The sequence below is a fragment of the Megascapheus bottae genome, chromosome 17 (genome assembly GCF_031878675.1).
Source record: "Megascapheus bottae isolate mThoBot1 chromosome 17, mThoBot2.hap1, whole genome shotgun sequence".
In the NCBI taxonomy this organism is placed as follows: Eukaryota; Metazoa; Chordata; class Mammalia; order Rodentia; family Geomyidae; genus Megascapheus; species Megascapheus bottae.
The window spans coordinates 26,129,143-26,146,660 of NC_143525.1; the positions used below are offsets into that span (position 1 = coordinate 26,129,143).

The window sequence follows — 17,518 nt, forward strand, 5'->3', positions numbered from 1 at the left end:
ATCCAGGACAGCTGCCCACCTCATGGGCTTCTTCCACCCTACTCCCCTGTTTGGGGCCCTCCGTTTGCTGGTTACCTGGCTTCCCCCCCTGAGCCCAAGCAGCCCATTGCGCTCCATGCCCAGTCTCATGGATTTGAAATGCCTAGAAAGATGTTGGTTTGGGATGCTGTGAACATGGTAGAGCAGGCAGCTCACTCAGCTCTCCTCACCTCCGAGCAGGAACTGTTGGTTGACAAATGGAGTGTGAGCACTGGCTGATCAGCCTTCCCAGGGCAACGCTCCCCTACCCCTCCCAACACACACACCAGGTTAGCACTGGCCTGGGCTTTAAAGTGTGGGTTGGTGGGCTGATAAGGTCTCTTCTTCCAGATTCTCATTCAGATTGTGGATGCCTCATCCGTGATCACTTGGGATTTTGACGTGTGCAAAGGGGACATTGTCTTTAATATCTATCACTCCAAGAGGGCACCACAGCCTCCCAAAAAGGATTCCCTGGGGACCCACAGCATCACTTCTCCAGGCGGGAACAACGTGCAACTCATAGACAAAGTCTGGCAACTGGGCCGAGACTACAGCATGGTAGAGTCACCTCTGATCTGCAAAGAAGGCGAAAGTGTGCAGGTAATTGCATGCCTGGGATGCTGGGCATTGTGGCCCATGCTGGGCACGACCAGCCTGCTCATGTAGTGCTTCTTACAATCAGAAAGTCGGAGGAGGAGAGGAGTTCAAGGATGCACTGGGTCATAGGTTCAAGACTGAGCCCAGAACTCACCTGAAGAGTATGAATTTTCCCAGCAGCAAAGCTCTGTATCACTGGAAGGAGAGTGGCTGCAAGCACGTGCAGAGCTGGCTTTCAGACATGACTGATGGCTGTAGGCCTCAGAGGAGCTTCCCCTGAGGGAGCTGCTGGCGAGGGAGAAGTGCGCTGGGGCACCATGCCATGCTGGTGGCTGCCCTGGACCTGCGAGCAGACACAGTTTTGCTCTGTGGCTCTCCAGGACAAGCCTGGTTGCTTTGGTAGTCCAGGAGACAGACAGAAAGGAAATGTTTCCACCCACTTTAAGATTAGAGATTATTTTAAGCTGTATCAGTTTCTAATCCAGATTTAACAGGAAAGTTGTTCACTCGATTGACATCCCTTTAGCCAGGGCTTCCGGGAGAGGTGACCGGAAGTGTAGTAGAGAATGCAGTATCGGGCCTGCCAGCTGAAGGACCCCTCTTGTGGGATACCCGCTGCCTTGTGGATTTTCTCCCTGAGAGAGTACATCATGAGGGTGAAGGTTCTTTTTTAGTGTGCCAGTCCTGAGGCTTGATTGAACTTAGTGCTAGGGCACTGTCCATGAGCTTTCTTGAGCAAGGCTAGTGCTCTCCTACTCGAGTCACAGTTCCACTTCTAACTTCGATAGTTAATTAGAGATAAAAGTCAGATTTTTTTGCCTGGGCTGGCCGTGGACTGCAGTCCTCTCAGATCTTAGCCTCCTGAGTGGCTAGGAATGCAGGGGTAAACCACTGGTGCCCAGCTGAGGCTGACAGATGCTAGGGGTGTCCCTGTGCCTGTCACAGGGCCAGCCCTCAGTAAATGGCTTGGTGATGTCCATTTCCCACCAGCAGTGAACCATCCCTCCTCCCACAAGATGGTCCCGAAGTCATGGCCACTGGTCAGGTCTTCAGCCTGCCTTTTCTTGTTCCAGGGCTCTCACGTGACCAGGTGGCCCGGGTTCTATATCCTACAATGGCGGTTCCATAGCACGCCAGCGTGTGCTGCCACCAACCTGCCCCGGGTGGATGATGTGCTGGCCTCTTTGCAGGTCTCCTCCCACAAGTGCAAGGTCATGTACTACACAGAGGTCATCGGCTCCGAGGACTTCAGGTGTGGCTCCTGCTCTGGGGTAGCAGCACGAGGGGGAGGCGGCTCAGCCTGGCCTGCTGGCTCTAACTCACTGTGCTGCATGGGGCGCTGGGGTGGGGGTGGGGGTGGGGAGGGCATCCGCTCTTCCCAGTGAGGGGTTTGGGCAGGTAGGTGCTCCACGCTGGGATCTCAGTACCTCGTCTCCTTCCTGTGCTGTCTGCAGAGGCTCAATGACCAGTCTGGAGTCCAGCCACAGTGGGTTCTCCCAGCTGAGTGCCGCCACCACCTCTTCCAGCCAGTCGCACTCCAGCTCCATGATTTCCAGGTAGTGCTGCGAAGCCTGGGCCTGGTGTGCAGAGGGTACGGCTGCGCCTCCTTGCACCTCCTCCACCACCAGCTGCGCCTGTGTGGCCACCTGTGCACTCCTCCCCTCTAGATAGCAGTAGTGCTCCAGATGTAAAAGTAGTCGCCACCTAGCTGTCTCCACAGGCGGTTTTCATCTAACCCCGACTAACTCAATAGCCATAGATTTTGTATGCAGCGCGCACAAAATCAACACAGAGCACAAGGGCTCTCTTGAAAGAAAAGTAGTTTATATACCAGTTAAGGTTCATTCTGTCTCAGATGTTGATGCAAAAAATTTTTCAACAAACTGTACCTTGTCCACTAGTGGGTGACTTCCTACAGCGCCCTTCAGAGCCAGGCTCTGTGGCTGCCCCGTCCTGCGCAGGCGCTGTGTTGTCCTCCAGGAGCACTCACCCCATTCCTAGAGGGCGCTGGTGGCTCAGGAGGGAGTCTCGGGACATCCACCACTCCAGGAAACGCCGCCATCATTAAACGTGACTTTCTCCTTCCTCCTTTCCAAGTCTTCTGATAGTGTCAGAGCAGGCATATCTGTCGTGGGCTTGGGTAGCTTTGTCCCTCTCCTCCTGAGGGTTCTTCCTGCCTATGGAGAGCTGTGCACACGCCCAAGGCTCTGGCCTGGGTGCTCGCAGCTTGCTGTGCTCAGCTCAGCTCGGTGTGTGGGCCCTGTGGAACCAGAGTGTCACACTTGCAGGTCTGTGGGCCAGCAGCCTGGAGCGTCGCGCCTTGGGGCATGGGCCTTGGAGCAGCCCCAGTCTTGGTCAGCGGATGTTGTGGACATGTGTGTGGGGAAGAGGGGTGCCTGTAGCAGTGGGGTGCTGGGAGGGGAGCAGTAGACCTGGACTGGATTGCAGTAGCAAAAGTCTCCACAGAGGCAATGAGAATTGGGCGTAGCTTGCCCTATAACTTCTCATCATGAAGCCGGCTGTGTTGGGTAGACCCTCAGTTTTCTGGCTTTTTATGGGAAAAGTGGAGTATATGCAAATCTACGAGTTGCCTGTGACTGCTCTCTCTGGTAAAAGCATGCACTGTGTGTTTTGTGTGTGGCAGGGACTTGTAGAGATGTGTGGCAAGCTGTGTGTGTATGTGTGTGTGTCTGTGTCTGAGTGCGTGTATGTGTGCGTGCGCGTGCATGCATGTGTGCGTGTGTGTGCTCGCACACCCATGCCCCCAGCATGGGCCCCAGTGTGCCAAGCCCCGTGTGTGTGCGTGTGTGTGTGTGCGCGTGCGTGCAAGCGTGCGTGCATGCATGCACGTGTGTGCATGTGCCCCAGCATGGGCCCCAGACTTAGGAGCTATGGAGACACCGTGTGCCCCATGGGGATAAACTGAGTCACCTGCTTTGGGCTCCTCTGCCTGCCTGCCTGGTCTGACTGCATTTCTTGTGAGGGCTGAGCTCCATAGGCACAAAGCCTTATTTCCAGAAAGTACAGATGGTGCTTAGCACCTCATTGCTGCTTCCAGTCAGGCTTCTGACTCCCAGTTCTCAGCACCTGAAGGTGGCCCCTGCTCTCTCTCTCTCTCTCTCTCTCTCTCTCTCTCTCTCTCTCTCTCTCTCTTTCTCTTTTTCTCTCTTTCTCTCCTCTCTTTCTCTGTGTCTCAGATGGCGATTTTGCTGACAACTTCCAAGAAAATTCTCCACTCCACATGTGCCCAGAGATGTTTCTAGAACTATGTGAATTGCAGCCATACCCCCCAGCCCCAGGCTGAAGATCTGTCCTTTTTAACTTGATTCAGAAGTGGCACTGTTCTAGCCCCAAAGAGCTGAGTGCGTCTGAGAGTTGAAAGCACTTGACTGCTATTTATGGCCTCCAGGGTTCTCCCTGGCCCCGGCCGCTGGTCCTCCGTGGAGGGGCCCACGGCCCCTCTGGGATGGCATTGCGCACCTGTGTGCTCTGCTCCTCTCAGCACTAAGGCTTCCGGGCTTCTCCCTGACCAGAGTCTCACTCACTTTCCTTCCTCAGCTCATTGTTTGCATATCGATTCTGTACATGTTTTGTAAACATATTACCTCACTCTTGGTAATACAATACGGATAGTCTTTAAAAGATTTTTTTATTGTTACAATAATAAATGTGACTGTTTAAGAAAGCAGTGTCTTTTCCTTCTTGGACCAAGTCTCCTGTGAGAAGAGAAAGGAAAGAGGTGCACGCCGGCTTCTGAGAAAATGTCCCTCCACACACCTGGCACGTTCTGTAAGGAGGGGATCCATTTCAGCTGGCGGCGTCTTGGAAAACCAAACCTGTGGAGCCTGGTGATCTGCTCCTTGCCCAGCCTCAGCCTGCGGGAGCAGAAAGGCCTCCCCTCTACTCCAGTGGAGAGGGTCTCACTGTTGCCCAGGGCTGGCATCTGACGGCCATCCTCCTAAGACAGACTGCAGGGCAGGCAGCACAGGCGAGGGCAGTGGCAGCAGGGGCGGCGGTCGGTGGCTGCATCTGAAGCCATGAGTGAGCGGGGTTAACCACAGAAGGACCTCAGTAAGTTAAGAGACCTCTTCTTGAGCCTGTTTCATCGGGAAGGTTTAGAAATAGTTTCATATGCAGAGCCAGGTCTCACACACCTGTAATCCCAACCCACGGGATGCTGAGTGTGGAGGGCCATGCGTTGGAGGCCATCCTGGACTGCTGAGACCTTGTCTCAGGAATAATTACATTCACATGAGTGTCAGGAAAGGTCAGAGTTAAGTCACAAGAAGCTAACTTTGTAAGGTCCCTGAACTGAAAGACATGCCTGGCAAACAACCCACCATTAAACATTGCATTTTAAAAATGAGCTAATGAACATAAAGCAATTAGGAAAGAAAAAGATGAGATCTTGTTTTGTTTTTTTGTTTTTTGGGTTTTTTGTTTTTGTTTTTGTTTTTTTGCCCGTACTAGGCTTGGGCTCAGGGCCTGAATACTGTCCTTGGGTTTTCTCAAGGCCTAGAGCTCTACCACTTTAGCCAAAGCACCACTTCTGGCTTTTTTCTTTGTGTTTGATACCTTGGAATTGAACCTAGGTTTTCGTGCATGCTAGGCACGCACTCTACCACTAGGCCAAACTCCCAGCTAAGATCTTGGTTTTTGTGTTTAGGAAAAGCAATAAGTGAGAAGGAAGAAAACAGAAATGAGCTGAGACTCAAAAATTAGAAGTAAACCAGAACGTTATTTCAAGAATTGGGATTAAATCCCAACACATGAAATGAAAAAAAAAAATGTCAACAGAAGAACAAGTTTGTATAAATGAGCAAGGACCGAGTGATCAAGAAACAGCTGAGCAAATGTGCTGGATATTTTTATGAAACAAAAGTCCTTGGAGCCAGGCACCTGTAGCTCATACCTGTAATCCTAGCTACTCAGGAGGCTGAGATCTGAGCATCCCAATTCAAAGCCAGCACAGATGGACAAACCTGAGACATTTCCAAATAACTGGCCAAAAGTTAGAAGGAGAGCTGTGGTTTAAACAGTAGTGCCAGTCTTGAGCAAAAAGCCAGGCAAGAGCATAAGGCCTTGATTTGAAACCCTAGGACCAGAATAAAAATGAAGCGGGGGGTGAGGGGGTGCTATGGGACCAAGTCCTTGGGTAATTGGCAGAGAAACAGTGGGGCTTAGGAGGACTGAGCTTCAGGCCAGCTACAGATGGAATAATTAAGATTTTTCAGATGGAGATGTACTGGGGAGACCCACTGGCATGCCTAGGCCTGAAGGACTAAGATCAAGAAGGGAAGAAGACAACACCCAGTGTGGACGTGTCCCACGCTACTCTGCAAGCATGGGGAACAGATGGGAATGTCTGTGTTCTTCAGTAACTGTACTAGACAGCATTCACCTTATCCTGGGAGTTGCTGTGGTAATGGGATAAAACAAATAAGCGCATCCAAGAGAATCAAATTCTAGCCTCCTTTGTCAAATTCTAGCCTCCCCTGTCCTAAATCCTCCTCCCCTTTCCCCACCGCCGAATATGGAAGACACAGACAGGAGGAGGTTAACTCCCTGATCTCAACTTGCTTTTTATTTTAGGTCCGAGACCAGGACTGGAACTTGGTACCTGACATTTTTGCTCATTGGCTGGCCATTCTACCTACTGAGCCACACTTCCAACCCCAAGAGCCAACCTTCCTTCCTTCCTTTTTTCTTTTCATTTCTTTTCCTGATCTCAACTTTGATTTGGAAGACTAAACTTGAAGCTATGAGCTGTGGAGGCAGAGACGCCTTTAAACAAAAATTATTTATAAAACTTAACATTTACCAAGGGTGGTAGAGGGCTTGCCTTGGCAGCAACACCAGTACCACCCCCCCAGAAATGAATGAATGGACAAGACTGAACTTTTTATCTTGAGTTGCACATTTGAGCAATAAACCAGCTTTAAAACAAGGAAGCATTTTGGCGACTAATCGGAGGGAAGAGTCTCACAAACTTTCCCACCCAGGCTAGCTTTGAACCTTGGTCCTTGGATCTCCACTTCCTGTGTAGAATTACAAGCATGAGCCACCAGCACCCAGCTTTCTATATATTGTAATAAAAAGGTTTGTGATTGTTCAGGGGTTTTGTGTATGTTCGTGTAAGGGTTTTTAGAGGGCTATTAGTATGCCTTAAAGGACAGCAATGCCTATTCTTCATCTGGAAATGCAGGTTTTCTTCTCTCTAAACCCCCAGCACAGGTGCCCTGGGCTGGGCTGCCCTGTAGCAGCTCCTTTGTGCTTCAGGGTGCTGTGGCCATGCCAGGGACAGTGAGTCAGAGAGCAGGATAGAAAAGCAGCGAGGCTCTGGGCCATCTCTTTGCTTATCTTATTTGGTTCAGGGAGGGAGCCAGCCCACCCTCATCGTGCACTAGGCCTCCCGGACCCCACACAGAAGTCCTACACCCTTGCCCACCCCGTCTTGTCTTTGGGATCGACAACCAGTCACCCAGTCCCAGTTTGACAGTGACAGAGAAATATTCAGGAGCCATCACCAAGTCTGTGTGCCAGCTGTGTGTCCATGTCCAAGTCAGAGACGGGAGATGAAGAGAAGAGCTGGCAGAGGTCAGGCCAGCCCTTCCCACACCCCAGCTTCTTCCCCAGACCCTACAGTTCCCACCAAGGGTGTGTTTAGTTCACAATACACTGCTACCACAGCCTGGCTGCCCAGCTCTACCCCTGGCCTTCGTGAGGCCATCTGCACCCGTGACAGTGGCTTTGTAATGCTGCAGCGGGGGTGGAACCCAAGGACAGCCCAATGGAGCCATGAGAGGCAGCCTTGCCCAGGAGGCCTTCTGCCCTTGGCACTGGCTCACGTCTTCTACCACCAGGCCAAGGCTCTCGGTGCTAGGAGATGGCAAGGCCTTTGTTCAGCTCTGTACTTGGAGTCAGTGCTATGGGGGAACTGTTCCAGCCCTCATTCCTGCCCGGGTCAGCTGAACAGGGCTGATTTGATGTGTCCACATGACAGCCATAAGGTTCCCAGATATTTGGTCATACATTGTGGCAGTCTGGGTCTGAATGAATTCCCGAAAGCCCAAGTGCCAAAGGTTTGGCCCCAGGGTTGTGCTAGTGAAAGTAGGGCCAGCATCTTCAGGGAAGTGGGAATGAAAGGGACTAAGGAGGGTCACTGTGGCCGCCACTTCTCTTCTGCTGCCTCTTCTGCTGCCTGGTTGTCGATGGATTGATTTGTGTTATTGTATGTCTTGATGATGTGTCACCTCACCACAGGCCAGTGGCACCAGTGGCTGAAACTGCCAACACTGAGCTAAAAGAAATCTCACCTCTCTGTAAGTTGACTTTTTTTTTAACCAGTCCTGGGACTTGAACTCAGGGCCTGAGCACTGTCCTTGGTCTTTCTCAAGGCTAGAGTTCTGCCACTTCAGCCACAGCGCCATGTCCAGCATTTTTTTTTCTATGTATGTGGTACCAAGGAATCGACCTCGGGTCTTAGGGCATGCTAGGCAAGCACTCTCCCACTAGGCCAAACTCCCAGCCCCTGTAAGTTGATTCTTGTCAGGAAATCCAGCCCTGTCTCACACAGTGCTTCCAAGGATATTTCTGGATGAATTCAACTTATAAATCAGCAGACTGAGTAAGGTAGGGCCCTCCCTGGGGTCGGGGGTGCCATTTCTGTCGGTTGAAGGCCTGACTACAACGAAGAGGCCTTTCTCAGAGAGAGGACTCCCCTGCCTGGATCACCTTCAAACCAGATCGCTGGATTTGTCCTGTTTAGGGCCTTGAACCTTTGGTCTGAAGCCTGCTAGCTCTCCTGGGTCTCCTGCTCAACTTAGGACTTGCCAGCCTTTGTATGCGCCAATTCCTCACACTCTTCCTCCTCACCTCTCTCTCTCCCCCCATCCTTCCCCTTTCCCTCCCATGTCTGTCATGAACCATGTGTACATACGTTGCCATAGGATTGTAATGACCCATGGCCCCATCTCTAGCAGCAGAGACGAGCTTCCCCTTGTCTACTGTAGTATCCGTCTTACCCACCTCAGCGCGGTGCATCTTGTGCCTGCGGCATACTGAAGTGGGCACGCAGTGGGCACAGTGGCCTGTGTTCCCACAGCTCCCATAGTACAGCGTGTACTACATGATCACATAATAAGAGAATATGTATTTACTGGGCTTGGAGCAAAAGTGAAAGTATTATTTCCTGTAACACAATCATGTTGTGTCGCCATCAGACCCAGCATGGAATGTCTGACCTCTATCCCATCCCACCTCTATCATCCAAGTGGTGTGTGTTCCCACGCACGTGCGTGCATGTGTGTAAGTTACACTGTGGTGTTTGCGTGACCAGATCACATTCCAAAACATTCCCCCAGCAAGGGATGTTCAGCAGAAGAGACCTTCGTGTGTACACACGTTCTAGAGACTAATACAGGGCGTGTGCTCCAAAACACTGTACTTGCCAAACCTTTGACCTTTCCAAAAAACCTAGTTCATCCAAGACCCTGTCCTCAGCGTGGTGTTGTGTGTTGGGATGTAGGGGGTATTTTTCTGTTTGTTGGTCATGGGGCTTGAACTCAGGGCCCAGGTGCTATCCTTGTGCTTTTTTGCTCCAGGCTAGCACTCTACCACTTTGAGCCACAGTACCATGTCCAGTTTTCTGGTGGTTAGCTGGGGATAAGAGTCTCACAAACTTACTGCCTAGGCTGGCTTTGAACTTTGATCCTCAGATCTCAGCCTTCTGAGTAGCTAGGATTACAGGCATGAGCTACCAGTGCCCAGCCTGGGCCTTTTCCCCAGCCATGAATTTACCCAGGTGGGGACCAAAGACAGTCTGTGCAGCTGCACTGCGAACCTGGAAAGTGCCATTTCTACCGCTTCAGCCTGGGGAAGGGGGTACACACAAGGAGCTGCCTGTGGGGCATTGGGCAGCCACAGGACCCTATCAGCCTCTACTCATCAGGTTACAGTAAAGGCCAAGCCGGACATAGCAGCTGCCAGGAGCTGCCCATGGCATGGAGGCCAGGACTGTGGGCAGTTGTCAAATAGAAGCTCCGCACAGCTCCAGACCAGCCAAGGAGCTGTGTCCAACCTGTATCTTAGCAGAAGAGAGCCCAGGGGTGCCCTTCTTCACTGTAGGCCTGCCAAGGGGGTACCCTGGGAAAGGAGATCACCTAGGGATGCCTTGCCAAGGGCAGGCAAGGCACTGAGGGAGAAGGGCCAGATCAAGCTTTCTTCCATTTCCTTCCCTCTTCAGGAGAGGACATGAGGTGACGAGAGGGCATGCAACTAGAATGTCTCCAGGCTGCCTGCCAGCTCGGGAACGCCGAGAAGTAAACGGGCACACCACTTGGGGTGAGCGCCAGATTTGAAATTCAGGTGTGGACGGAGAGGGTGCTGGGAGAGGCACGGCAGCTATGGCCAGTCCTTCTGGCTCCTTCTCTTCTCTTCCCCAGGCCAGTCTCCTGTATGCACCTCATACCAACCTCTGTGGAGGGCACAGCTCACCAAGCTGAGAGGTCTGTTTGGTTCTTGACTGCCCATCGGAGCTCCAAGGCAGCCTGGCATAGGAAAAAAAAAAGCGGGGGGACCCAGAAATCCCTGTGGAGTCAAATTGAGCAATGCTCAGGGCCTAGGCCTTGCAGGCAATTGGTGGTGTTCCCCGAGGAGCTGTGTTCTGGGGTCCCTTTCCCCACAGCATGTGTTTCCTTCTGTCTTTAAAAGAAACTAAAACAGCCGGGCACGGTGGCTCATGTCTGTAATCCTTACTACTCAAGAGGCTAAGATCTGAGGATCAAGGTTCAAAGCCAGCCGGGGCACAAAAGGACCTGAGACTCTTATCTCCAATTAACCTCTAGAAAATGGGAAGTGGGGCTTGGTTCAGGGGTAGGGCAGTAGCCTTGAGTTGAAGAGCTCAGGGACAGCACCCAGGCCAAGTTCAAGCCCCATGACCCACAGAAAAAGAAAAAAAGAAAAAGAAACTAGGACCGGGAGTTTGGCCTAGTGGTGGAGTGCTTCCTAGCATGCACTAAGACCCAGGTTAGTTTCCTCGGTACCACTTACATAGAAAAAGAAAAGCCAGAAGAGGAGCTGTGACTCAAGTGGTGGAGCTCTAGCTTTGAGAAAGCCCAAGGACAGTGCTCAGGCCCTGAGTTCAAGGCCCCAGGACTGGCAAAAAAATAAAATAAAAATAAATAAATAAACTAAAACTGGCCAGGCATGGTGACACAGGTCCAGAATGCTAGTTATTTGAAAGGCCCAGTTGGACCACAGCTAGTTTAGCATTTTTTTTGGGGGGGGGGGTTATAGTTCAAGGCAGCCTGTATACAAGTTGGCGAGACTCAGTCTCACTCAATGGCACACTCTTGTCACTCCAGCTACGGGGGAAGCACCATGGCTGGGCACAGTGGCACATGGCTCCCACTTCCAGCAACAATGGGGAAACACAAGTAGAGCCCCAGTCCAAGCTAGCCCAGGCACAAAGCTGAGACCTGACCTTCAAAAAGGCTGGAGGTATGGCTCAAGTGGTAGAGTGCCTGTCTAACAAATGTGAGTTCCTGGTTCAATTCCCAGTACCACTACAGGAAGGAAGGGAGGGAGGGAGGGAGGGAGGAAGGAAGGAAGGGAGGGAGGGAGGGAGGGAGGGAGGGAGGGAGGGAGGGAGGGAGGACTGAGAAAGACCTCTGAAAGAGTGAGGGGCTGTTGGAGAAGGCAGGGAAGGGAAAGTGTAGCACCCATACTCTCACAGTGAGGGGACCTGCCACCATGCCTGCTGACCATGCAGCTGGCAGGTGGCAGGGCAGCCCTCTGCCCACCCACAATCTGGACTCTGGGGAAGGATGGGTGCAAGGTTCTTCTGTGGAAAAAGGTGCTGCCACGACAGTCTCCACATACAGGGGTGGTTCAGGCTCAGTTACTGGGCCGCCCTGAGGACTCTGCCTTCCTGGAGGCTATAGAGCAACTGCTTCCTGCAGAAAGGTAGGGCCCAGCCTAGTGTGAGCATCAGAGGAGCTGGAAGTCTGCTTCTAGAAGACTGTACAGCTACACTCCCTCTGGGTGAGGCTGGAAGGGACTGGCAGCGGGGTTGAGGTGGGCCATTAGCCTGTGCTGGGCCCCAGGTTCTCACGCTGGAGTCGGGGATGGCAGAGGCAATCAATCCTGTGAGGTGTCCAGTGAAGTCTCCATTCCACACCCACCCAGCTCCATCCACAGCCCAGCCCCAGGAAGGTCAGGACTGGGAAGGGAGCAGTGGTCACCGAGTCATGGGGAGCAGAGGTAAGAGGGGTCCCTGTCCCTCACAGCTCTGCCTGCCAGCCTGAGCCCAAGGGTGCTCAGACAGTCCTGCAGGTCTCCCAGGGTCACTGCCTCCCACCCTGCTAGGCACAGGACACTACAGCCCCGTCAGCTCTCCAGGCCGCCTGCTGGATCCAAGGCGCTGTGGTTATTCAGGTTGGACAAGTTCACTGAAGGCACAGATAGATGGATTGGTCTCCCCTGCTGCCTCCGGTGGAATCTGGGCTCACCTCTTGCCTAGAGGCACATCACTACTGGCAAAAGGATTTAGGTGTCATCACTGATGGCCAGGTTGCCTTTACAGAGAGAACCAGGAAGCCTTTCTGAGCTGACCTTGGGGGGGGTACGCATTTCTCCCCATCCCTCTATGCCCTGTATGCTTTCCCACATGACACTGGTGAAGCTGGCATGTCAAGCCCTTCACTGATGGCGGTAGAGACTGGCTACTTGGAATGGGACAGGGGTGAGAAAGATGCATGAGGCCACAGGTTAGCTGGGCAGGGCTGGGGCCACCAGGGAAGTAGCAGCTGGCTCCCAGCCAGGTTAGTCCCCTGCCAGGATGGACGGCAGGCCTTCAGCAGCGCCTAGTCTGCTGTGCGGTATTAGGATGCCATGGCCAGGCAGGACCCTGTATCTTTTTGTTAACTGAGAAGAAGAGACACATTTGCTATTTGCTCAGTCTCACTTTCCCCAGGCGAGTGGGGAGGGCAGGCGGTAGAGATGAGGCATGGCCTCATTTGCTCACTGTTCATATTGGACTCCAGGAGCAGAGGACTTCTCTACTCCTCGTGTTTTGCTGAGTGTCTGCTTTGGGCCTTGGGGTGTGGCTGTGGACCAACAGCCAGCAAATGGATTTCTTTACTTGTCTGCAGTTTGGGTGGTGGGGTTGGGGAGCAATGTTTGTTCTGTGACCAGATAAGGAAAAGAGCATATGGAGGAGAGAAGTGTCTTTGCTTATAGTCTCCCACTTGCCATGAACTGGCCACTGAGCAGCCCCTGGCGAGTCAGCATCTCCAGCTGAGACCAGGCACCCACTGAGTGAGCAGAATTTCATACCCAAAGCACCTCGCGCTGACTCTCCTCATTCACCTCCTCCTAAAGCATTGGCTGGACGTTCATGCCCCTGGAATCCTGGCAGGGGGCGCTGCTTCCTAGACCCTTGTGGTACCCAAACCCTGGATGCTCAGGGTCCTTCTGTAGAATGGCACAGTAGTGGCCCCGAACTTCCTGCACCCTCCCCTCCCCATGCTTGAAGGCATTCCCAGATATCTTCAGGCAGATACAAGGCGAATGCCACTTGATGTAGCTGCTCTACTGTATTTAGAGGGAATCGGGATGAGAAACAGGTCTTTGTATGTGTTCAGAGCAGGGACAATTCTTTTTCCCGTGTCCTCTCCATGGCTCGATGAGTGGGAGAGGCAGAGGGAGGGCTGGCTGTGTTACGTTTCCAAAGGCTCTTGCACATCCACAGACCTCTGCACTCTCAGTCAGGTCCGCTGCAGACTACAGGTTGTGCCTCTTGACTTCTGTATAAACACACACACAAATTCTAGCCCCAACGGCACTTCCTGCCTTCCTTCGCTTCTCTTCCTCCTCCTCTTAGTTGTTCTGGAGTTAGAACTCAGAGCCTTTCACTTGCTTGGTTGGCACTATACCACTTGAACCCCACCCCCTCGCTAGCCTGGCTTTTGGTGGCTATTTTAAAGACGGAGCCTCATGGGATTTTCTACCTGAGCTGACCTCAGACCACTATCCTCAGGTCTCAGTAGCTAGAATTACAGGTGTGAACCACCAATGCCTGGTAATATCTCCATTTCTCACTTCCCTTATATGAGTGGTCACTACAGGCCAGAAGGGTCAAGGGTCCAGGTGGATCCGTGAGTCAGTGTGTGTAGTAGCTGCCACTCTGGAGAGAATCTCTTGGTACTACGTTATGCCTGAGAGAGGTCACCAACCAAGAGCTCATCTTGACCTCTGTGGGAAAAAGGTCAGAGATTAGCGAGTGAGGGAAGGAACAGGTCCTGTAGGGCCTTGGTTCTTGGCCAGGATACCAGCCTCTGTTCTGAACTCTGGACGTCTGAAGTAGCCCTGTCTGCCGCCCTCCCCACCCCTTTGCCACCCACAGAAAATTTTCAGATAATTTTACCAGATAAAACTTTTTCTTTTTGTTTTCTTCTACTTAATAGCTCCTGGGTTTTATGTCTTATTAGAAAAGACTGCTCCAAGTTAATTTTTCCATTTCCTCCTGGTGTGTGATGTATCAAGTGCTGAGTGTCCTGTGTTAACTAGGACATAATTAATCTTAAGTGGTTCTCTGGATCCAGAGATTGCTAGTGTATAACCATGCTGGCTGCTGCTAGCCTCCACCCTCCCTCCCCCACCTTGAGAAATCAATAGGAATAGATGCTGGGTTCCAGGTAGGAAGAATTTAGAAAAGCAGATGCCAGCAGATCCCGGAGGGAGGGGGCAGCTTGTGGACAATTAGAAAATTGATAAGCATTGTTGAAATATCACTCAGGCCACTTAGCTCAGGCGTTTACCCACCACCAGGGGGCAATGTTTCTGGCCATGGAGGCCTTGGGTGATGTGGTCTGGGTCTTTGGTTTTGAAGTACACTTCTGTACACCAAGGTGGCAGGTGCCTGGTGGGTCCTGCCATGAGCAACCTTATGTCAGCATTTAGTCAGCCGAGCTGGCCCTCCGAAGAACAACTGAGCCGACTTCTGAACATAAACGATTTATTTTTATTGTCTCATTTGTAAACACTTCAGCTGCCTCCCAGGACTTATGGTGGTTTGGAAAATCACAAGGGGAAGCTGAAGAGAAAGTGCAACCTCAAGAAAAATGGGACTGCTAGCCAGGCAGTGGCTCACACCTGTAATCCTAGCTACTCAGGAGGCTGAGATCTGAGCACTGCAGTTCAAAGCCAGCCTAAACAGAAAAGTCTGTAAGACTCATAATTAACCACCAGAAAGCTAGAAAGTGGTGCTGTGGCTCAAAGTGATAGAGCACTAGCCTTGAGCAGAAAAGCTCAGTGACAGCACTCAGGCCTTGAGTACAAGCCCTGTCATTAAAGAAAGAAAAAAATGGGGGAGGGAGGGAAGAAAGAAACAAAAAAGAAAGGAGGGAGAGGGAGAGAGGAAGGGAGGAAAGGAAAAGGAAGGAAGAAGGAAGGAAGGAAAAAGAATACTGCTTTCTGGAGGGAAAATAGGAAAAAAACAAGGGAGGGAATAACTATTTGACAAGAAATGTACTCATTACCTCACTTTTGTAACTGTAACCCCTCTGACATCACCCTTATAGTTGAATTAAATTGTTTTTAAAAAAGACTATTGCTTTCTGAGCTTGGTGCCAGTGGCTTATTCCTGTAATTCTAGCTACTCAACGAGGCTGAGATCTGAGGGTTGTGGTTTGAAGTCAGTCCATGAGACTTTTGTCTCCCAATTAACCACCAAAAAGCCAGAAGTAAAGCTGTGGCTCAAGTGCCAGGACATCACCTGGTCTGTGAGTTCAAGCCCTAACATCAGTGTGCTCACACACACACGCACACGCACACACGCACACACACTGTGCATGTTGAAAAACTCTAGTAAGAATCTTTTCATAATGCTAAATTTCTCTTATAACTTCCCAATTTTCTGTTTGATAGGCAATGTGACACACAGTAGGGAATTTTCTTAACTCATGAACATATTTATTCAGGAGTTCTAGAGAGAACCTGTGTGAGTGTGAGTGTGTGTGTGCGCTCACATGTGCTATGGCTTCAAGAACCTTAAGGACTGAATGTGTCGGTACTAGCTACAAGGGCCCACGAATCTGTTCAAGCATTTGGTTTTATAAATCTATAGTTAGTGGATCTGACACTGAATATGCAAATCTGAGGGAAACGACATGCAAATGGACAGCACATTGCTTCTATTTTCAGTCTTCCTCCTGCATCCGTAGGCATGCATCTGGCCAAGCAGATGGGAGTTCTTCTCCCCTCCCGGCAACTCCCAGGACTCTCCTGGGGGTCAGGGCCCAGTGCTGCCTTTTGACTGCAGACTGCTGCAAGCTCAGCAGGCAAAGCCTGGGCAGCCCTGTGGGTGTCTCCCCTGCATCTGCTGTTGGGTGAGAGGCTCCTGTGTTCAGCTCGACCAAGGAAGAGCTGTACAACGCTGGGGACCTGCTCATCCCTCTTTAGGTCTCCACAAGGATCAAATTTACTTACTGGCAGAGAACACTCAGCACTGAGCCTGGCACATCCATGGGGAGTGTTGCATGAATGTTAGGTGGTATGATGATGAAGATGATGACAATGACGACCACGATAGAGATACTGAGCCCAGGCTAACTTGGTGCCCAGGCTAACTCCTTTCCCAGAAGGGATTACAGCTGGCTCTAGCTACGTCTGCAACCACTGGTTGGATCCCAGAGTCCTCACAAGGGGCTCCTGCCCAGCTAGCTGTGGCCCCAGCTTTTCTTTCATTTTTGTCTCTCCTTTTTCCCTCTTTCCTTTCTTTTATTTTCTGATAGTAGGGCTTGAATCCAGGACTTGAGTGCTATCTTTAGCTTTTTCACTCAAGGCTGGAGCTCTACCACTTCAGCTACAACTCCACTTCTGGCTTTTTGCTGGTTAATTAGAGACAAGGCTTTCAGATTTTCCTGCCTTAGTTGGCTTTGAGTCTCAATTCTTAGATCTCAGCCTCCTGAGTAGTTAGGATTACAGGCATGAGCCACCTCTCCCTGGATTCTTTCTTTCCTTCCTTCCTTCCTTCCTTCCTTTCTTTCTTTTTTTGTCAGTTGTGGGACTTAAACTCTAGGCCTAGCACTGTCCCTGAGCTCTTCAGCTCAAGGCTAGCACTCTACCACTTGAGCCACAGCTCCACTTCCAGTTTTCTGGTAGTTAATTGGAGATGAAAGTCTCATGGACTTTAGTGCCCCGGATGGCTTTGAACTGTGATCCTCAGATCTCAGCCTCCTGAGTAACTAGGATTACAGGTGTGAGCCACCAGCGCCTGGCCTTCTTTTCTTTTTTGAGATGGGGTCTATGTAGCTTCAGACTTGAAATCCTTTACTCCTGCCTCTACAAGTGCTGGGATCACAGGCATGTGTGCTGTGGTCATGGCCTCAGCTTTCCATGGCCAACCAGAGACTTGCTCTGTCTTAGCAGAAACGATCAGGTGGAGAAGAAAACTTTTTTTTTTTTGGTCCAGTCCTAGGGCTTGAACTCAGGGCCTGAGCACTGTCCTTGTGCTTTTCTTAAGGTTACTGCTTTACCACTTGAGCAACAGCACCACTTCCAGCTTTTTCTATGTATGTGGCACCAAGGAATTGAACTCGGGTTTTTGTGCATACTAGGCAAGCACAGCACTCTATCGCTAGGCCAAACTCCCCAGCCCCCTCCCCCCACTTTTTTTTTTTTTTAGAAAACTAGGTGAGTTGAGCAGCCTTCATGGTCATTGAGTGGGAGTTGGGTACAAGTGGCTTTGTGTCCTGGACAGGCTGCTGGATGGGAAGCAGCCCAAAGTCCATGTGTGCTGCCACATGGACCCCGGAAGCCCAGTACAAGAAGCTCCTGGAGGGTCCCCAGAGCTCAGCTTCAGTTTGGAGTGCCTGGAGCTGGCCATCCTCACAGGTGG

At 51.4% G+C, this 17,518-nt stretch overlaps 1 protein-coding gene across 3 annotated transcripts in view; it reads left to right on the forward strand.

The window, feature by feature from the left end:
- Nucleotides 1-10,353, forward strand: part of Sec14l1 (SEC14 like lipid binding 1) — a 51,248-nt gene extending 40,895 nt beyond the window's left edge. The window contains exons 14-18 of one of the 3 annotated variants that reach the window (XM_090350394.1): nt 370-621; nt 1,692-1,870; nt 2,073-2,174; nt 9,863-9,960; nt 10,062-10,353. In XM_090350394.1, coding sequence (XP_090206520.1) covers nt 370-621; nt 1,692-1,870; nt 2,073-2,174; nt 9,863-9,960; nt 10,062-10,141 — 711 coding nt within the window. In that variant the 3' untranslated portion in view covers nt 10,142-10,353. Of the gene's footprint in view, nt 1-369; nt 622-1,691; nt 1,871-2,072; nt 3,766-3,815; nt 4,304-9,862; nt 9,961-10,061 lie in introns of those variants that run through there. The other 2 variants (XM_090350395.1, XM_090350396.1) reach the window with 2 other exon arrangements.
- Nucleotides 10,354-17,518: the final 7,165 nt, after the last annotated feature.